Below are 20,338 nucleotides of genomic sequence, written 5' to 3'. Positions count from 1 at the left end.
TTTTGTGTTACTAACATTCCCATTGAAGTGGAAGCCCAACCCTCGGTTTAGCATCACTTCTTATTACCAATACGTTGGTACTTAAGTAAGGATTTTGGAAGACAGGCAACAAAATGGACAATTATATTTAGTCAAAGAACAGACAGAAAGCGCTGATAAGACACAAAAAGCTGGAAGAACTCAGTGAGTCAGACAGCATCTCTGGAGAAAAGGAATAGGTCACGTTTTGGGTTGACCCTTCTTTAGACCCAACCTCGAACCGAAAACGGCACCTATTCCTTTTCTCCAGAGATTCTGTCTGACCCGCTAAGTTACTCCAGCTTTTTGTGTCTATCTTTGGTTTAAACCAGCATCTGCAGTTCCTTCCTTGACAGAAAGTACTTATAGTCTCAATATTATCATTACAGGTAGACACAAAAAGTTGGAGTAATTCAGTGGGACAGGCAGCATCTCTGGAGAGAAGGAATGGGTGACATTTTGGGTTGGGACCCTTCTTCAGATGAAAGTCATGGAAAAGGGAAACGAGAAATATAGATGATGTAGAACAATGAATGAAAGGTATGAAAACAGTAACGACGATAATGGAAATCCCCATTCAGGTCTATTAGCTGTTTGTTGAGTGCAAACGAGAAGCTGGTGTGACTTGGGTGGGGAAAGAGATGGAGAGAGGGGGAATACTGCAAAATTTATAAAATTATAATGTGCCATGTAAAAAGGTGAAATAAAATTGTGGAGACAAGGAACTGCAGATTCTGGAATCTTAAGCAAAACACAGAGTGCTGGAAGAACTCAGTGGGTCAGGCAGCATCTGTGGAGGGAACGGACAGACATTTCGGATCAGGACCAGTCTGACAGTATATTGATATAAAATTATTTGTGTGCTTTAAAGATGCATTCAGGGTAAATCAGGATAGATTTCAATTTTACCTCTCAAATTAACCAATTGATCACAACAACTTTAAGAAAATAAAAGTAATGATTTCCTGACGATTTCGTACACACCTGGCGGAGGCAAATTCTGGCCCACATTGCTTGGCTCAAAGCACCCTCCAATGTATTGCCCTTGACGGTCAAAGCTCAAAATAGGGACATGGGGTATGAAGAGTGGAAGCTGCCTCCCATTCACGACTTCACCAATGAGAGCAGTCCGTTTCTGATCAATAAACAAGGACTTTTTGGGCAACAGTACAAATTCTGGATCGCATAATGTTGATCGATTCAATTCTACACACCTGAAATATATTAAATGTTATAAATTCAAGAGTAGATCCAATTATTTGCACAATCTTATTCCTTCAAACTAAATTGTAATTCCCATTGCAAAGTACCTTTATTCTAAAGAAGCCCAGCTATGCAGAAACAAATAAATAAATTGCTAAGCTCAAGAATCCAACTAGGGAAAAAACACAAAAAATGGTGAACAGATGTTGAACACACAAGAGATTTAACGTGGACAATGAGTCCTAAACAAAATTTCATTAAAAGACAAGAACAAACTATTGGGCAAGGACTTAACATACACAACAGTTGTAACACCAAAATTGATAATGATACAATGAACGAATAAAAAAGGACGATAAAGAGTAGAAAAAATTCAAATGAAGTAATTAAGCAGCAATGGAAATCAAAAGACTGAATTATCAAAGGGAGAGGGAGATGAAAAAGATCCAAACATCTCAAAATCAATTAGTTTGGCATCATTCTCAAGAACGATGGTGGGATTATTGAGCAAATGGATAACCAAGGAATTTTAAAATAAAGAATGTGCAGCATGGATTCCAAAATAATTCATGATCATAGTTAACGCCTTAAAGTATTACATTAGCTAGATAATATCAATGAACTTCCACAATGTCTTTGAAATGATAATCCATAGTAAACAATGGTCAGAATAAGAATGTCAGGGAAATAGATAAGTCGACTAAAAAAAAGTCAAGATAATAAAGCTAGGTGTGGAGTAGTAGCAATTTATTAGCTACGGAAATGCTCAGATCCTTTGCCATCTAACCATTTGGAAATCTCAACACCTGGCTCACCTATTGTTTTTGCATTTTCCACTTATCCGGACCCTGGTTCCCACGCTCCCCATCCACTCACCAGGGCTCCAGTTCCTACACCCCCTGTCGGGTTGATCAGGCAGGCACTGAGGAATATTTTTATCTGGAGTGAGATTGGAATCATGGGCAATAAAAAAGGTCAGAAATGAATTTAATATAGAACTCAGTGGAAACCAGATGGCGGTTAGAATTTGAAAATAGCATCTACAGGAGACGTTTGGGCAAATTTAAGTGAAGTTTAGAACATAAGGATTGCATACGATTATGCTCAGGTAAAACATGAACATTGGTTTGGCCCAAATACCCAAAAGACAAAGTGTCCAAGGTAAAACGTGATCACTTGGAGGCTTCAGGATGAAAATTGGATCAGTCAAGCTTTTCAATATTGAGCACCATGTGAGGACCGGAAGTCTAAAGGCAAGGAGAGTGCTGCTGTAGCTTCCATCACGAGCAATGCAAAGAACAGACCACAAGATAAACCAGGATGATTTACCATTTCAGCATTCATACGATCTCTGTTAACTTCCCAAAATAACACAATAGCTGCATATTCCACAGTTATAAAACAACAATTTGATGAATACAGATGGTCAAAACGGGAAACAAAGACAGTTTTAATGTCCGGGTTCTTTCTGAAACTTACCAATCACTCACACTTAGCCCATAGTCCCTGGCAAATTCAGCTGCTTCTCCACAGTCTTTAAACAGCAGCATTCTAACAAGAGTATCCATTGGAAACATTGTGGTTCGCTGAGAGCTCACCGTGAGAGCAACATTCAAAGCTTTGAGAGCCTCACGACGGACCTGAAACAAAAACAATCATACATTCTGGAAGAATGCTGTCTGAATATCTTTCATCCACATCAGCTAAGCAGATCAGTAGCACTCAGCAGGCCATCACAGAGGATCACCCTCATGCTTGGTCAAAATTCAGCCAAGTGACATCAGAGGCAAGATTTATTTGCCTCTCCGTATTACTTCCTCATGCTCCTCACAATATCACAGCAACAAATGAACAGAAATAGGGAATACAGTCTCCCAAATGTGTCCTATCGTTAGAAAAAGATTGATCCAAGTTTTAAATCAACATGCTGGAGAGGAATTGAGAAGATTTACCAGGATGTTTCCTATATTTCTTGACACCTATAAAATCTATACACAGACCTCCTGGACAAAGAATTCCAAAGATTCACTACCCTCCAGATGAAGAAATTTCTTCTGTCATTGAATCATACAGCACTGAAGCGAGCCCTTGCAGCCCACCATGTTCATGCGACTGTAATGCCTATCTATGCTAATCTTCTTTGCCTGCATTAGACCCATATCCGTCTGCGCATTTCCTATCCAAGTATCAGTACAAATGCCCTTTAAACTTGTAATTGCATCGGCCTCTACTAGTTCTGGCAGTTCATTCCAGATGTTCACTACCAGCTGTGAGAAAAACTTATTGTTCAAATTTCTCCCCCTTCATCCTAAACCTGTGCCCAGTAACTCAGCTCTGGGAGAAGGAATCTGACCATCTCCTCATTGAAACTTACCGACTACTGAAAGGCCTGGGTAGAGTAGATGTGGAGAGGATGTTTCCATTAGTGGGAGAGTCTAGGACCATAAATCATAGCCTCAGAATTAAAAGACGTTACTTTAGGAAGGAGATGAGGAGGAGTTTCTTTAATCAGATGGTGGTGAATCTGTGGAATTCATTGCCACAGAAGGCTATGGAGGCCAAGTCTATGAATATTTTTAAGGCAGAGATAGATAAATAAGTACTGGTGTCAGGGCCTATGGGGAGAAGGCAGGAGAATGGGGTTGAGAGGGAAAGATAGATCAGCCATGATTGAATGGCGGAGAAGACTTGATGGGCCGAATGGCCTAATTCTGTTCTTATCACTTAGGAAAACATATAGCAGGTTCATATTCATAAGTGTTCAGTTACTACTTCCTTAAAAATACTCCAGTATTACCCTACTCATTAGCCTATAGTTCTCTACCTTTTGCCTCTTTATTGCTTGAATGCCAGGGTTTTTCTTGAATCTTGCCTCTTTTTTCTTGAATGGTCAGAGTTAGCTACCTGACAACCGAATTAAAATCTATGAAATGTTAAAACATGACATTAAGTGCATCTACTGGCTCCATCTGCCATCTCTTTAAAACTATAGAATGTGCGCCATCAGATCTGGGAATTAATCACCTTTCAGTGCCCCTTAATTTCTCCCGTGCTAGTATTTTAGCTAATGATTACTCCGAGCTCCTCATTTAGTCTTCTCTTGAATTTCTCCCCCTTATCCTGATACCCCTCTATAATTTTTCATCTCAGGCTGCAAGGGACCCAACTTAGCATTTGATAATCTTAGCCTTTTAAGATATGTTTAATAGTTCATAAAGTCATTAGAAAATTAGTCATAGATTCACCCATTATGAGCTACTCATGAAATTCAGGAAGAATTGACAGCAAGGGCTGGCAGAAGGGGGCCTCATTATTGTATTCTCTGTTTGGTTTAGTCAGTATTCTCTCTGTAAATTTGGGCGTGAGCAGACTCAAAAGCAAGATCCTCCTTGCTATAATTCTCAGTCTCAGTGATAAGCCAGCAACATGCAAGCCAAATACAAATACATTCTGACCAGAGGCGGTGGTTGCTCTGCGGCAAAGCTCTCACAGATAAAAAGCAAATCACAAGACCACTAAATGAAAAAAAACTTTCAATATCCTTTGACAATCAAACAACTCCTCTAGCAGGCATTAGTTTATATTTTATAAATTTATAATTCACAGCTTAGTAGATTGGCCATACCTGTTTGAAATAACGATGCAGTATACAGGCACCAAGGTAGGAGGCTGCCCTAACCAATTTGAAAAAACGTACAAAGTTGTTGCTGTTTAGAGCAGCAAATGCCTGGACTGCCAGCTTCACCCCTGGGGAGTTCCGGATGATTGGGCGGAGCTGCTGGACTTCCCTGGAAAATTAAAGAAAAAACAAGCATGTTGAGTCAGCAAATCTGTGCCACTGAGGTAGTGGTTGAGCTTGCCTGTTTAGAAAGTTAATGAAAAAGGAAATAATGAATCTCTTTTTTCCCCAATGGGTATTTTGTTTCAATGAACATCTGAATGAAGAATCTTCCTTCCAAATTTAATGATTTAATTGTAGCGTAGTTACATGGTAAAATGTCTAGTGCTTTGCATGCTAATAATCAAGCTCGGTTTCATTGTATTTGACGCCAAACACACTAGCTTTCATCAACCTGTTCAATTAATGAAGGTAGCTGAATTTCACCATAATAACGCTTTGCTAATTTGACCTGCAGTTCTTTCTCTACCCTAACATTATTTGGCCTGTTGACAATACCTAACAAGATGACATATTAATTTGTGAGGACTGTAAAAGGATGTCCCTCGTACGCAGAGTCTTTTACTGAATAGGTTTATTAATTGCACTACACACATTATGCCCTAGCTGTCCGTGGTCATCACCGGAACTAGAGAGCGAGCTGGAGGTGGGGAAGCTACAATTATACAAGAGACCATGGGGAGTGGTTAGTAGTGGTGAGGTCACTATGTTAAAGGAACATGCACTGATCTACAAGGACAGAGAACATGGCTGAGATTTTAACTGATCATTTCACATCAGTCCCTCTGAAGGAAAATGAGGTTCCTGGAGTGTTAAGGAAAATGTAATAAAAATTCTGGACAAGCTAACAATGGGAGAATTAATTGTTCAAAGCATTAGGTTGTAAACTACCCAAGCAGAATACACGGTGTTGTTCGCAGCAATCATCAGGAGTGAAGTTAGCAACCATGGGTAAGACTGGATTGACCACAAAAGGCCATGGTGCAAAACGGTGTCCAATTCTGGTCACCACCCTTCAGAAGGGGCACAAAGATCCGGGAGAGACAGAAGAGAAAAGATTTACCGGAATAGACGAAGGAATGAGGAAAACAGCCATATTATTGGACGTTTTGCTTCTTTCAGGACAAAATGGTTGAGAGGTAATTTAATGAACATAAAAATCACAGTGGGCTCAGAAAAGGGAAATAGCGAGAAGCTGCACCCATTAACGGACACTTATTCAAAGGAATGAAGCAAGATCCAAGATGAGAAAAACAGTTGTCATGATTTGGAACCCATTGGTGATGATCATTCGGAGGATGATTGGGTTAACGTATGACAAGCATTTGGCGGCTCTCGGCCTGTATGAGCGGGTGTTTAGAATGATAAGGGGGGGTGACCTCATTGAAACTTACTGAATAATGAAAGGCCTGGATAGAGTGGATGTGAAGAGGATGTTTCCACTCATTGGAGAGTTTCGGACCAGAGATCTAAAAGTACGTACCTTTAGAAAGGAGATGAGAAGGAATTTATTTAGCCATAGTGGGATGAATCTGTGGAGGCCAAGACTTTAGAGTATTTTAAAGCGGAGATTGATAGGTTTTTTGATTAGTAAGGGTGTCAAAGGTTACAAGGAGAAGGCAGGAGAATGGAGATGAGAGGAAAAGATCGATCAGCCATGCTTGAATGGCAGAGTAGACTCAATGGGCCAAATTCATAATTTCTGCTCCTATGACATGAACATTCCCTTCAAAGTTGTGAAAACAGGTGCACTGAAAGCTTTCATCGTGGATTTGAAGAAACGAGAGTGAGAAAAATAGGCACAGATTAGGGGAAGGACTTGAGGATTGGGACAGTGTCCTAACAGTACAACATGATGGTATCATTCCACTATGCAACAAGCACACTGAAAATAAATATCTCTTGCTTACCGGAGAATATCTCCCTCATTGAGATTGAGCAGAACATGGTAGCCACGGAATTCTGCCTCATTCTCACAGTAGATATCCTTGTTGGCTAAATCCTGGTACATTTCTTTCAGGCTTTGCAAACACTTAGTCAGGTTTTCATCGTTTATCTTAGCATCATAAGAGGACATTGGCTCCTCACAGAGATAATGACTGCAGTGGATATGGAATCGTGTACACTTTTCAATGAGGGCCACTGTTGGCTTATCACATAGGTGCTGTTGTGTAATATCCTGCAAAAAAAATAAAACTATCATTAGAAACACACTTTACAAATGAATAGAAAAGTACAGGGGTCGGAAATCTGATACCAGAGAACATAGTTGAATGAAAACACAAGAAACCGCAGTTGCTGGAAGCTTGAGCAAAACACAAAGTGATGGAGTAACTCAGCACCATGTTTTGAGCATAGGTTGGAGTGAGAGGGAAAATATTTGAAGGTAACCCAGGGGGAGTGACTTTCCACACAAGAGACGATATGAATATGGGATGAGGTGCCAGAGGAAGCTGTAAAGTCAGGCACAATTAACATTGAAAAGACATTTGGGCAGGACAGGATTTAAAGGAATATGGGCCAAATACCAGCTAATGGAAGGCACAGTTGTACATGACATTAGTAAGGCTGCACTTGGGAGTATTGCATTTAGCTTTGGTCACCATGCTGTAGGAATGATGCAGTAAGCTAGAAAAATATAGAGAAGATTTACAAGGATCTTGCCAGGACTCAAGGGGCTGAGCTATAGAGAGCAGTTAAGCAGGACTTTATTCTTTGGAGCGCAGGTGGCTGAGGGGTGCTCTTGTAGAGGCGTGTAAGATCATGAGAGGAATAGATAAGAGTAGATGTACAGTCTTTTATTTAGAATAAAAGAAACAAGTATTTTTACATTGGTCTTGTCACACGCAATTGTTCGCCTTTAAAATGACAAGTACATTACTGGCCTCAAACATTCCATTTCTAAATGAACAGAAATGACCATTGCACTGCAGCGATCTGGATTTACCCCATGTAAGCATGAATTGGAGGACCTTGTCACCCTGCTTACTTGTATCAATAACCGTCTTAGTTGGAAATATATACAAGCCGCACAGGCAGGATAATGCCAGAAATTAACAACTCACCTTTCTTACACCACGAGTTCGATTCCATACAAAGTCATACCAGTCCCGATAATTGCCCTCACTCAGATCCATGACCTTGGTCACTAAATAATCCATAGTTAATTTCAACACAGAGGCAGGGCGAAGTTCATGGGGCAGAGGTTCTTCTTGATCGGCTGATGACCTGCTATATTCCTTGATTGCAGCTTCATGGTTAACCTGTGGTGTAACAAACAAACATGAACAGGCAATGAACGAGACTTCAACATTCAATAACCTAGACAAAGTTAGATAGTCTACTAGATGGAGCAGACAAATTCGGCAAGACACGGCAAAATATGCAGTGTCCTTGGTAACAGACTATTGCTGTACTAAAACAGCTTATAAGATGAATCTATGCAGCAAAGCTACCTGGGACGCAGACAAATCATTGGGGGGCGTATCCAATGCGTGGCTGAGCAGACATAACTTTTCATCACTCCCGAAAATAAAGCCCTAAACTGCCAAAAAAAGACGTACTATAGGAAATCAAGTACTTTAAATTAAATCTAAAAGTATACAGAACGTACTGATGCCTTACAAGAAAGAAAAAAGAGGAATACAATTGCCGCAGAAGCAAAGAAATCCAGCGAAGGAATCAAGGGGAAAAAAATCGAAGGTAGGCCAACAGTCCAGTTGGAGCTGGGGCCTAGATTTTGTGAGCCCTCGGCAGGCGGAGCATCTGGGGAGGGCTCCGGTGCGAAGCCGGAGTCTACTACGCCCAGGAAGCGCTCTTCGACTGGGGGCGAAACGCAACGGGGTTTTCCCGAGCAAACACGAGGGCGCACTGTTCGCCGAGCGGTTGCTGAAGTCGTGTCTGAAGCCTCGGGCACGAGTGAGGATGAGGAAACGGGAGACCTCATAGCAATGGCGGTAGTGGAAACGAGGAAGAAGAAAGTGAAGAAGATACAGAGACATCGGTAAAGCTTGCAAAGAATCAAATTAGACAAGAAACTAACTTTTAAACGATGTTTGAAAAGATTATTAACAGGCTTAAGAAAATTGAAGGAGATAACAAATTGATGAAAAATGAAATGAAAATACTTAAGAGGGGCACCAATGGAATACATAAGACTTTGAAAAAAATGGAGGAGAATTTTCAAACAGTGATAGACAGTCGATGGTATACAAATGGACTATGAAATGTTAAAACCTAGAGTGGAAAAAATGAAGACAGTATTACTGCGGCAGCAATTGAAAGGAAAAAGATGTCCGAGAAGATTGACGCCTTGGAAAATTATAACAGTAGACTGTTCAAACTAAAATCTGACCAAGTAATAATGGAAAATGCAACATAAGGGAGCATAAGCACTAGGAACAGAAAGAGGCTAATCGGCCTCTCAATCCTTCTACGCTAGTCAGTTCATGTTGTTAGTTTCCTGTTTTCTCCTCAGCACTTTCCCTCTCTCCCATACTTTTTGACTCCTTCTGCAGTTCAAATTATCCGTCAATATTCACATTGAATATATATTCAGAGATGAGTAAACCAGAGTCACAAAGAGTGTGGCCCTTGCAAAAAGCAATGGGAAGTAGTAAAGATGAGGAAGAGGGGATAAGGCTGGAGTGGTGAAGAGAATAGGGGTTAAGATGGTTAAAGTCACTTTGGAAGCAAAAAATGAAAAGATCAAATGAGCTTAAAAGTCCAAGAAAAGAGAGAAGAAAAGAGGCACAGAGACTGGGGGGGAGAAAAAAAAAGAGAGAGAGGCGGGCGGGCGGGCAGGAGGAGGGGGTCAGAGTTTATGTTAGCTTTAAAATATGTTTTTGTGAGTACAAAGCCAGGCTGTTATTTGACTAGTAATTTCTTCCAATTGAGATATTAAAATTTCTGAAGTTGACTGGGCTGAGAGCAAACAGCTTGCTGCTGGATAATCTGTCTAGTTGTATTCTCTCTGTCTGTGTATGGCAGTTAACGATAAAACAGAGTTGCTTGCTGGGTCACTTCAGAAGGTGGTCAAGAATCTCCCATGTTGATTAAGTTGGAATGATGTAATGGCCAAAAAAGAATGGCAGAATTGCTTCTCCATTGGTGAGACAGACAGAAGTTTAACACGATCCAGTAGTTTTTGTCATTATCATTGCTAAGACTAACCATTTTTATTTAATAAAAATCAAGATTGTCAATGAAATTAAGATTACACGGTAACTCTATTGTGATTTTAATCTAGGATTGTTTCTGTGGAAACTGAGCAGCTGTGTCCCCATGTCACCTGAACATGGGGACAAAATGCTGGAGTAACTCAGCAGGTCAGGCAGCATCTCGGGAGAGAAGGAATGGGTGACGCTTCTTCAGAAGGGTCTCAACCCGAAACGTCACCCATTCCTTCTCTCCCGAGGTGCTGCCTGACCTGCTGAGTTACTCCAGCATTTTGTGAATAAATACCTTTGATTTGTACCAGCATCTGCAGTTATTTTCTTATACTATATATTTAGCAAGTTATTTCTCTCATACATGTTATATCTTCCCCACTTGTTACTTCAGCAATTTATTAGCATTGGAAATTATACCCAACCACATACATACATAGTAAATCTCTGATAATCCAGCATCAATTGTTCAAAAATTCTGATTATTTTGGCACCTAGCTTATTCAAAAGTCAAGAATGTAAGCCAGTGCCCCTGCATCCAAACAGGGTGCACAGCCAGAACTGGAATATGGCTGGTCTGGACTGTGAGCTGGAATGATTTACAGGTACATGGAATAAGCAAATCGAAAATTTAAAAACTGACCTTGTCAGTGCCAGTTATGATCTCAAAAGAACTGAGCTGGTATCTTGTCTCTCTCATGTAACGTTCCTTCTCCGGGCACATGTCCATGCAGGTCCCCACCAAAGCTTTAGCTTTTTCCAGATCAGTTCTTTTCACTCGGTCTGCAAAGAAATACAATGATACATCTCAATATTTGAGTGTGAATGTCTATGTGATCACTCCATCTTGATTTGTGCCAAAATCCAAACATACAGCATTTTCTAAAAGGCAACTTCCCAAATCTTCCTTTAAGTTCTTCTTTGGGATTTGGCAAGACCAACATTTACTGCCCATCTTTTGAGCTGATGGTGAGCCACACTCTTGAATGACTGCAGTCCATGGACTCCCACTATGCTGCTGGATACAGCCAATATTAAGGATCAGTGAAGGGTGAACTCGACATGGAACGGGGAGAGGAACTTGCAGGTGGCAGTGTTAACACACCCACACTGGTTGTGTCCTTCAATTAGGAGAGGTTGCACTTACAAAAGTGCAGTTCTTGAGGAAATCGTGGCGTGTTACTCCTGTGCATTTACAGACAGCCAACATTGTAGCCGAGGTATATCAATAACGGAGGGAGAAAACATTTAAGATAGTGGATAGAGTGCCAGCCACAGGGATTGTGGTGGGGTAGTCCACAGTAGTAATGGGGTTAAACATCAAAGGGAGATAATTGGACATACTCTCCTTTTGGTGTGGTATGAATGTTACTTCTCACTTATCAGGCCATGCCTGAATTTTGATGAGGCCTTGCTGCATTAGAAGCATGGACTGCTTCATTATCAAATATTCCTTTCCTGTCCTTAAAATGAAGGCAAAGTTTTTGATACCCCAGCTAAAGCCCAGTGGGCCTTGAATACTACCCCAAGAATTACCCGCTGTGGTGGCCTGGGACTGAGATAAGCAGAACTTAGCCACATGGCCTCTCAAGCCTTCTTATTCACACATACCCATTAACCACACGTCTTGAAATTCTTACTGTGCCTGTAAAGCTGCAGCAGGTAAGAATTTCATTTTGTTGTTCCCAGTGCACATGGCAATTAAACACTCATGAGCCAATCCCCACAGACTCTACAACTCAACTACATACACTGAGAAATTTAGAACAGTCAATTAACCTACCAACCAGCATACCATTGAGACATGGGAAAAAACCAGAGCACCCAGAAGAAATCCAAGCAATCACTGGAAGCATGTGCAAACTCCAAACTGACAACGCCCAAGATCAGGATTGAATCTGGATCATTGAAAATGTGGCGCTACAGGCTGTGACACTGAACCATTCAAAAACCAACATAATCAACACCTCCAACACTTTGAAGAGGATTTAGAGCTGATTGAGGAGGCAGCAACTGTCTGAATTAGACGACTTGCTTTTTATAGACAAAACAGACGCAGGCATTACTCTACTGTAAGCAAGAGGTTATTATTGTAGCCATACTTGATCGGACGCAAGGCTCAAGGAGCACAGGTTTTGAGTTTTTAACCCATAATCTTTGCTGCATTGACTGCATGCAGCCATTTCTTGATTACTTGAAATTAACTAAATCAGCTAAAGGCTGGCTTCCATTATGATGGTACTCTCAAGGAAGCCAAGATAGATCTACTCAGCACTTCAAGCTATTGGCATTTTCAAATGCCTCAGCCATGTTTATTTCTACTTGTTCATCGAGTATGGGGAAGCTATTTGAAAGGATGGAGACCTTTATGGAAGAATTGGAAGTGCAAGCAGTTACTTCATTTAGTTGGAAAATATATCTCTAAAACATGGATGGTGGCGCAGCGGTAGAGTTGCTGCTTTACAGCACCCGGGTTCGATCCTGACTACAGGTGCAGTCCGTATGGAGTTCTCCCTGTGACTGTGGGTTTTCCCCAGGTGCGTTTCCTCCCACATGCCAAAGTCGTAGAGGGGATTGTAGTATGTTTGTAGGTTAATTGGCTTTGGTAAAGATTGTAAATTTTCCCCAGTGTGTCGGATTGTGCTAGTGTACGGGTGATCTATGGTCAGCACAAACTCAGTGGGCCGAAGGGCTTGTTTCCGCACTGTATCTCCAAACTAAAACTAAACTTAGACAACTTATCTCTAATTTGGTGGTGACATGCAAAATACATTTATGCAAATTTATTTGAATCATTTTTATTGCAAACCTAAAAGGCAAACCTTGTTACGTTTCCATTCACCAGCATTTGTGGCAGAAGCTCTCAAATGCTCCACAACAAATCTGGGAAAATGGCCCTCTGTTTCCCTGCCCCAAAGACCCATAATTCCACCACTCCTTTTATGTTACAAAGAACAATGCATGGTTACTTTCACAGCCATTGAGATCAAATTTAACTTTGAACTCAAAGTGAAAGAGGAAATATTGAAAAATGCAACATTTATTTTAGTAACAAATTGTATTAATGGAACACCAAAATAGATAAATCGGAGCAATGGGGTGAAGGTGGAAATAAATAGGACAAAGAACACAAAGAACTGGAGGGTTCAAAGTCAACAGGTACATGGTCTAGTCATTGAACATATTTTCTTCAAAGAACATGTTACCTTGTCTCATTAACTTGTCTCGTTGGTCCAGTACTCTATATTTCTCCTCAGAATTAGCAGCAACCGTGCCAATCAGGTGACTGAGAGAAGAAGGTAGAGTCGCTGTACGCTCAGATACCATCATCTGATCTTCTATCTCTGGTGATCGCTGCGATTCATTCTCTAATTTTTGGCTCTTAATGGGTGCACACTTAACTGGTGACCTACAGAACAAAGAATTAATAAAAGGTTGAACTTGTTTTTAAGCCAATTCTTGCCATTAATGTTCATTATGCCCTCAGAGAATATTGGATCATATGCAGTTGCATCACATTATCCATCACTGACAAATATACCACATCGCTCCATTCCTGCTTTACTCTCAGAAGCTAAGTGTGACCAACGATCTACCTTGCCTAGGTAGCCTGGTGGTAAGAATAGGAAGGCAGATTATTATCTGAATGGTGTCAAGTTAGGAAAAGGGGACGTACAACGAGATCTGGGTGTCCTAGTGCATAAGTCACTGAAAGGAAGCATGCAGGTATAGCAGGCAGTGAAGAAACCCAATGGAATGTTGGCCTTCATAACAAGAGGAGTTTAGGAGCAAAGAGGTCCTTCTGCAGTTATACAGGGCCCTGGTGAGACCGCACTTGGAGTATTGTGTGAAGTTTTGATCTCCAAATTTGAGGAAGGATATTCTTGCTATTGAGGGCGTGCAGCATAGGTTTACTAGGTTAATTCCCGGAATGGCGGGACTGTCGTATGTTGAAAGACTGGAGCGACTAGGCTTGTATATACTGGAATTTAGAAGGATGTGGGGGGATCTTATTGAAACATAAGATAATTAGGGAATTGGACACATTAGAGGCAGGAAACATGTTCCCAATGTTGGGGGAGTCCAGAACAAGGGGCCACAGTTTAAGAATAAGGGGTAGGCCATTTAGAACGGAGATGAAGAAGAACTTTTTCAGTCAGAGAGTGGTGAAGGTGTGGAATTCTCTGCCTCAGAAGGCAGTGGAGGCCAGTTCGTTGGATGCTTTCAAGAGAGAGCTGGATAGAGCTCTTAAGGATAGCGGAGTGAGGGGGTATGGGGAGAAGGCAGGAACGGGGTACTGATTGAGAGTGATCAGCCATGATCACATTGAATGGCGGTGCTGGCTCGAAGGGCTGAATGGCCTACTCCTGCACCTATTGTCTATTACCCAGCATCAGCAAAATCCATTCCTGCATAAATTCATCCAGTTTTTAGGAAGCAGTGTCTAAAGAATTAAAGATTAATTGCTGAGAAGCCTGTAGATGGTACACACCAAAGCCACAGTGTGTAGAGTAATTAAAGGTATGCACAGGATATCATTCAACCATCTCTGATGCTCGGATTCATCTTCTAATTCACTAGCTGCACAATATTTGCTTCTGCAGCCACCATGTGCAGGTGTGGTTCAATAGTTACCACTGTTTTCAATGGTGACTCTGCCTGCCACTCCCCAGGAAATGTACTTTGTCAGCTCCGAACAAAGATATAGCTGCTGAAACTGCACAAGATGTCTGAGAAAAAATAGTAATCGTCTCTCAAAACCCACCATCTTGGTAATGGGGTTAGGAAGAGTGGCTTTTACATCCACCCACCTCAACTTGGACAACTCCCCCACCAGTCTACAGCGAGAAGCTAAGAAGCGCAATTTGAAAATGAACAAAAAAAAATTTACGCAAGGTAAATTCAAGCAGTTAGCCAAGTATAAGAAATTCTCAGTGTGAATCCACAACAAAGCATTAATGCACCACACATGACTTAGACACCAGCAGCAACTAGTTCAGATGATCACTCGCTGATGAGATTTCCATGCTGCAACTGTCACATAACCTTGTTAGATTGATGATAAACGTCAAATTGCATGCCAGGAAATTTCACAAGACAAAGAAACTCATTACTATTTAACTGAAATCTCAAGACTTAATTGGGCAAAGTGCTTAGTTGAAATGGTTCAAAACAAATGCCATCAACACAAAAAAAAAACAGCCTCAACTTTTTTGTCCTTCCCATTAAAGCTTAGCTAACTGGTATATTGAAAACTCTTGAACTGAAACACAGTTTATTTTCTGTAAACGTGTAAGGTTCCAACTGCTCAAACTTGTAGGTGCTTGAAGTGAATATAAGTGATCATAGAAGAAATGTGCTAACAGGTTTAGTTCAGAGATACAGCATGGAAACAAGCCATTCGGCCCATGTCCATGCCAACCAACGATCACCCATACATTAGTTTGTTATCCCAGTTTTACACCCACTCCCTACACACTAGCTTTCTCTGCTCTACCTTGGAAGATGTCGGCGACTGCAGGGGAGAAAGAGACGGCAGAGCCACGACTGACAGAAGAAGTGGTAGATGGTTGGGGGAGGAGCCCCATGGTGAACATGCGCGTCTTTCGATGGCTGCAGCCTGAAGAAAGAGCTAACAGCCAGGGGCTACAACATGGGCCACAACAACAGCCATGTCAACCGGACCGTGCAGTGGGTGAAGAAGTGCTCACTGGTGTGGACCAGCAACATCTGCTCCTGGTTTTAAGGAGAAACAACACAAAGTACTGGAGTAACTCAGCAGACGAAATCAATCTGAAAAAGGGTCCCGACATCACCTACCCATGCTCCACAGAGATGCTGCCTGACCTGCTAAGTTACTCCAGCACTTTGTGTTATTTTGTGAATTTACCATCATCTGCAGTTCTTTGTTTCAATTACACACTGTGAAAATACCTTACACAGTTATAGCGGACAGCCGACAAAAACAGACACCAGTCCTCGCCCAAGGTCTGTTATAACGAGGGATAACTATATTGTATACCCACTAAAATTCCTTCATGGCCACTATTATATTTCCCAATTTTGCAATCTTGATCTGTTATGAAATCTCATGCAACATGGCTCTATTTTATTATCCTTTGTCCATAATGGCGTAGGTGACGTCAGACATGGCAAGTTTTGGAGATTAACAACTATGCAGCACAGAGAATACAACTTAAACCATTCCCTCAAATTATTACCAATCTAAAGTGTGCTTATGAGCACAGGCAAGAACCGAAATATATTCTGCTGTTCTTGATTAAATGTCCAAATATTGATCAGCTAGATTCTAACAAAGAACAGATATGACAACTTGTTACTGGACAGTGGTATCATTGACAGGAGAGATTGTTCCTAAAATAAAAAAAGTTGAGGCATAAAAGTAATGAAAGGTGGAAGTAAAAAGCAACCTCAATATCAACGCTGCAGCACACTATTCTGCATCACCATTCACCTCCAAATACATGTTAGCAGGATTGTGCACTCCGAATACAAACTCCAAGTCATACCAAAATCTCCAGCATCACTGATAGTCAGAAGGAAAAGTCAATTCTCCTAAGCTTTAACAGACAACACCTTGGAAGGTGCACAAGACATGTATTAAATTGTGTCACCTGTTTGCGGTACTTCCTACAGCAGAAGCTTTTGCAGTAGGATTGCGTAAAGGTGAATGTTCCAAATTGGGTTTGTCCTTGTCATCTCCTTTTGATTTCTCCGTTTCTTCCCATGAAGATTTCTTTCCAGGACCTGACAAGGTGAAAGACACGGTAGTTATAACTTTGCCTATGTGATAACAGTACAACAGCAATTGCCCGTCTTCATTTCATCAAGCCTATACATGCAGGCTGGTGAGGATCTTCTAGGAAAATTCCAGTCTTAGCCAAGCCTACAGTTACATCATAACCCCACCAATGGAGAATAAAGAACTGACAGGGAACCACTATGGAGTCCATAGAAACTGAAAACCTTGACAGAGTTTCTATTCCTTTCTATCCTATTTCTATTTACTGATAGTCCAGTAGGAATAGAGTCATAGTATCATAGTCATACAACATAGAAACTTGTGGCGTAGACTAGATGGGTCAAATGGCCTAATTCTGTTCCTATGACTTATGAAACAGACCCTGTGGCGCACACTGCCCATACCAATCAATACAATGAATGTACTAAGCTAATAGTTCAAACTATGTCACAAATTTACATTGATGTTGCTCTAAGCAACACCAAGGTCGTTTGAGGAATAAATACAGCTCAAATAAAACTGATAGACAATAGACAATAGGTGCAGGAGTAGGCCATTCAGCCCTTCGAGCCAGCACTGCCATTCAATGCGATCATGGCTGATCACTCTCAATCGGTACCCCGTTCCTGCCTTCTCCCCATACCCCCTCACTCCGCTATCCTTAAGAGCTCTATCCAGCTCTCTCTTGAAAGCATCCAACGAACTGGCCTCCACTGCCTTCTGAGGCAGAGAATTCCACACCTTCACCACTCTCTGACTGAAAAAGTTCTTCCTCTTCTCCGTTCTAAATGGCCTACCCCTTATTCTTAAACTGTGGCCCCTTGTTCTGGACTCCCCCAACATTGGGAACATGTTTCCTGTCTCTAATGTGTCCAATCCCCTAATTATCTTATGTTTCAATAAGATCCCCCCTCATCCTTCTAAATTCCAGTGTATACAAGCCTAATTGCTCCAGCCTTTCAACATACGTCAGTCCCGCCATTCCGGGAATTAACCTAGTGAACCTACGCTGCACGCCCTCAATAGCAAGAATATCCTTCCTCAAATTTGGAGACCAAAACTGCACATAGTACTCCAGGTGCGGTCTCACCAGGGCCCGGTACAACTGTAGAAGGACCTCTTTGCTCCTATACTCAACTCCTCTTGTTATGAAGGCCAACATTCCATTGGCTTTCTTCACTGCCTGCTGTACCTGCATGCTTCCTTTCAGTGACTGATGCACTAGGACACCCAGATCTCGTTGAACATCCCCTCTTCCTAACTTGACACCATTCAGATAATAATCTGCCTTTCTATTCTTACTTCCAAAGTGAATAACCTCACTTATCTACATTAAACTGCATCTGCCATGTATCCGCCCACTCACACAACCTGTCCAAGTCACCCTGCAGCCTTATTGCATCTTCCTCACAATTCACACTACCCCCCAGCTTAGTATCATCTGCAAATTTGCTAATGGTACTTTTAATCCCTTCATCTAAGTCATTAACAAATAGAGAATGAAACTTACTGGTTTTCTTTCTTTGCCAAAATATTTCAATATGTTGCTTGCATAATGACTTCCCTTTTCTCTTTGCATTGGATGCCGATGCCTTCAAGAGAAACATTTATTATAATAGTCTTTGTTGACTAACTAAGACACATGCATGAAAGCTCAGGTATTTATTCACAAAATGCTGGAGTAACTCTGCAGGTCAGGCAGCATCTCGGGAGAGAAGGAATGGGTGGCGTTTCGGGTCGAGACCCTTCTTCGGACTACCGGCACCAACAGTCCATCTGCCACTTTTCTGATTCCAGACCTCCCAATTCGGACCCAACCCGGACTACCGGCTCCAACAGTCCATCTGCCACTTTTCTGATTCCAGACCTGCCTGAACGCTCAATCGCTTCTGGCTTTGAGTGGCAGGGCTGATCCATACAGTTAACTGTTTTATTTTAATGGGCAAAGCAGACCAAGTTCTGGCTCAGCTGCAAGTACACAACCTGACAATCATGGTTTAGACTTGTACACTTGGCAACCTGGGCGATCAGCAACCTCTGGCAGATTGACTTATAAAAATTAAAACGTTAAATGTAATATGGTACCTAGCTATATTTGCACTTTATTTTTAAACGAAAATCAGTACGGAAAGTTGTTCACTCAATTGCTGTGTCAACTCTTTGAAATAATTTTTCAATGTCCCATTTCACTTGCTCCTTTCACTATGATTGGCAATATTTCCTTGAAATATTTACCTAATATGGGGGAAACAATCTTGATACAATTTTCAACACAACTATCTATTTTAAGTTAATCTGGCAAGGCAGTTTTTTTTTTTGTTTCACAGATTCATGCCAGTCACAATGATACAAGCATTAACTGACAGGGACAGGAGGGAAAGCAAAATTCACAGCAGCTAAATCAAACAAAAGTCAAGTTATCTGATATTATTTCTGTTACTTTTATACTAAGACTCTGCATTGATTAATGAATTTTTAATGTTTGTGTTTGTTCATGGAAATTTGAGAATACTGGAATGGCCCCTGGGAACTCACATGATTGGTGAAGTGAACTACAGCCTGATTCTTACTGGTTTGGCAGTACACTCGCTGCACCTTGCCAAACTGAGAAAAGTGCTTCCTGATGATCTCCTTCTTGTTAAGGTCGGCTGGGATGTTTTTACATTGGATGGCAGTAAGTTCTGACAAAGGAGTGCTGGAAAGGCTCTCCGTACTATCACTTCGGCATACTCTCCGAGAAGTCTTAGCAGAAAAATCTGGAAAGATAAAGATGAACAAAAAATTAATCCACGACACCACAAACACAATTTAGCAAAACTAAAATAGGAATCTTGAAAGTGTTGTTGCATTTCACACAATTTAATCTACACAGTACAATCAAGCATAACTAAAGATAGTTCATGGAAACAGGATACTGCAGATGTGGGAATCTTGAGCAAAAAACAACCTGCTGGAGGCACACAGCAGGTAAGGCGGCATCTTTGGAGGGAAATGGATAGTCAATGTTTCAGGTTGAAGCCCTTCCTCTGGACTTCTTCCAGTTCTGAGGAAGGGTCCCAACCTGAAATGACAACTGCCCATTTCCCACCACAGGTGCTGCCTGACCACCATTTCTCCAGCAGGTTGTTTTTAAGACTAAGCAGCAAGAACAAATTCCAAGCTGGAAAAGGGACAGAGAAGATTATCAAGGATGTTGCCAACACTAGAGGGTCTGAGCAATAGGCAGAGGTTGAGTAGGCTGGGACTCTATTCCTTGGAGCACAGGATAAGGGGTGATCTTATAGAGGTGTACAGGATTATGAGGGGAATAGAGAAGGTAAATGCACAGAGTCTCTTGACCAGAGTAGGTGAATCGAGGATCAGATGACATAGGTTTAAGATGAAGGGGAAAAGATTTTATGGGGATCTGAGGGGTAACGTTTTCCACACAAAGGATGTATGGAACAAGCTGCCAGATGAGGTAGTTGAGGCAGGGACTATCCCAACATTTAAGAAGCAGTTAGACAG

The 20,338-nt window shown here is 41.4% G+C and overlaps 1 protein-coding gene across 1 annotated transcript in view; it reads right to left on the bottom strand.

Annotated features, from left to right (window-relative positions):
* The window catches only part of mcm3ap (minichromosome maintenance complex component 3 associated protein), a 59,661-nt gene that overhangs the window by 36,991 nt on the left and 2,332 nt on the right, over nucleotides 1-20,338 (bottom strand). Inside the window, exons 2-11 of the mRNA XM_078403744.1 lie at nucleotides 19,367-19,587; nucleotides 18,342-18,423; nucleotides 16,704-16,836; nucleotides 13,275-13,477; nucleotides 10,712-10,851; nucleotides 7,966-8,163; nucleotides 6,811-7,079; nucleotides 4,847-5,009; nucleotides 2,701-2,861; nucleotides 1,003-1,232 (exon numbers count right to left, since the gene is read on the bottom strand). Coding sequence (XP_078259870.1) covers nucleotides 1,003-1,232; nucleotides 2,701-2,861; nucleotides 4,847-5,009; nucleotides 6,811-7,079; nucleotides 7,966-8,163; nucleotides 10,712-10,851; nucleotides 13,275-13,477; nucleotides 16,704-16,836; nucleotides 18,342-18,423; nucleotides 19,367-19,587 — 1,800 coding nt within the window. The remainder of the gene's footprint in view (nucleotides 1-1,002; nucleotides 1,233-2,700; nucleotides 2,862-4,846; nucleotides 5,010-6,810; nucleotides 7,080-7,965; nucleotides 8,164-10,711; nucleotides 10,852-13,274; nucleotides 13,478-16,703; nucleotides 16,837-18,341; nucleotides 18,424-19,366; nucleotides 19,588-20,338) is intronic.

Source organism: Rhinoraja longicauda, chromosome 8 (assembly GCF_053455715.1).
Source record: "Rhinoraja longicauda isolate Sanriku21f chromosome 8, sRhiLon1.1, whole genome shotgun sequence".
NCBI lineage: Eukaryota > Metazoa > Chordata > Chondrichthyes > Rajiformes > Arhynchobatidae > Rhinoraja > Rhinoraja longicauda.
This window is presented reverse-complemented; position numbering and strand designations above follow the sequence as displayed.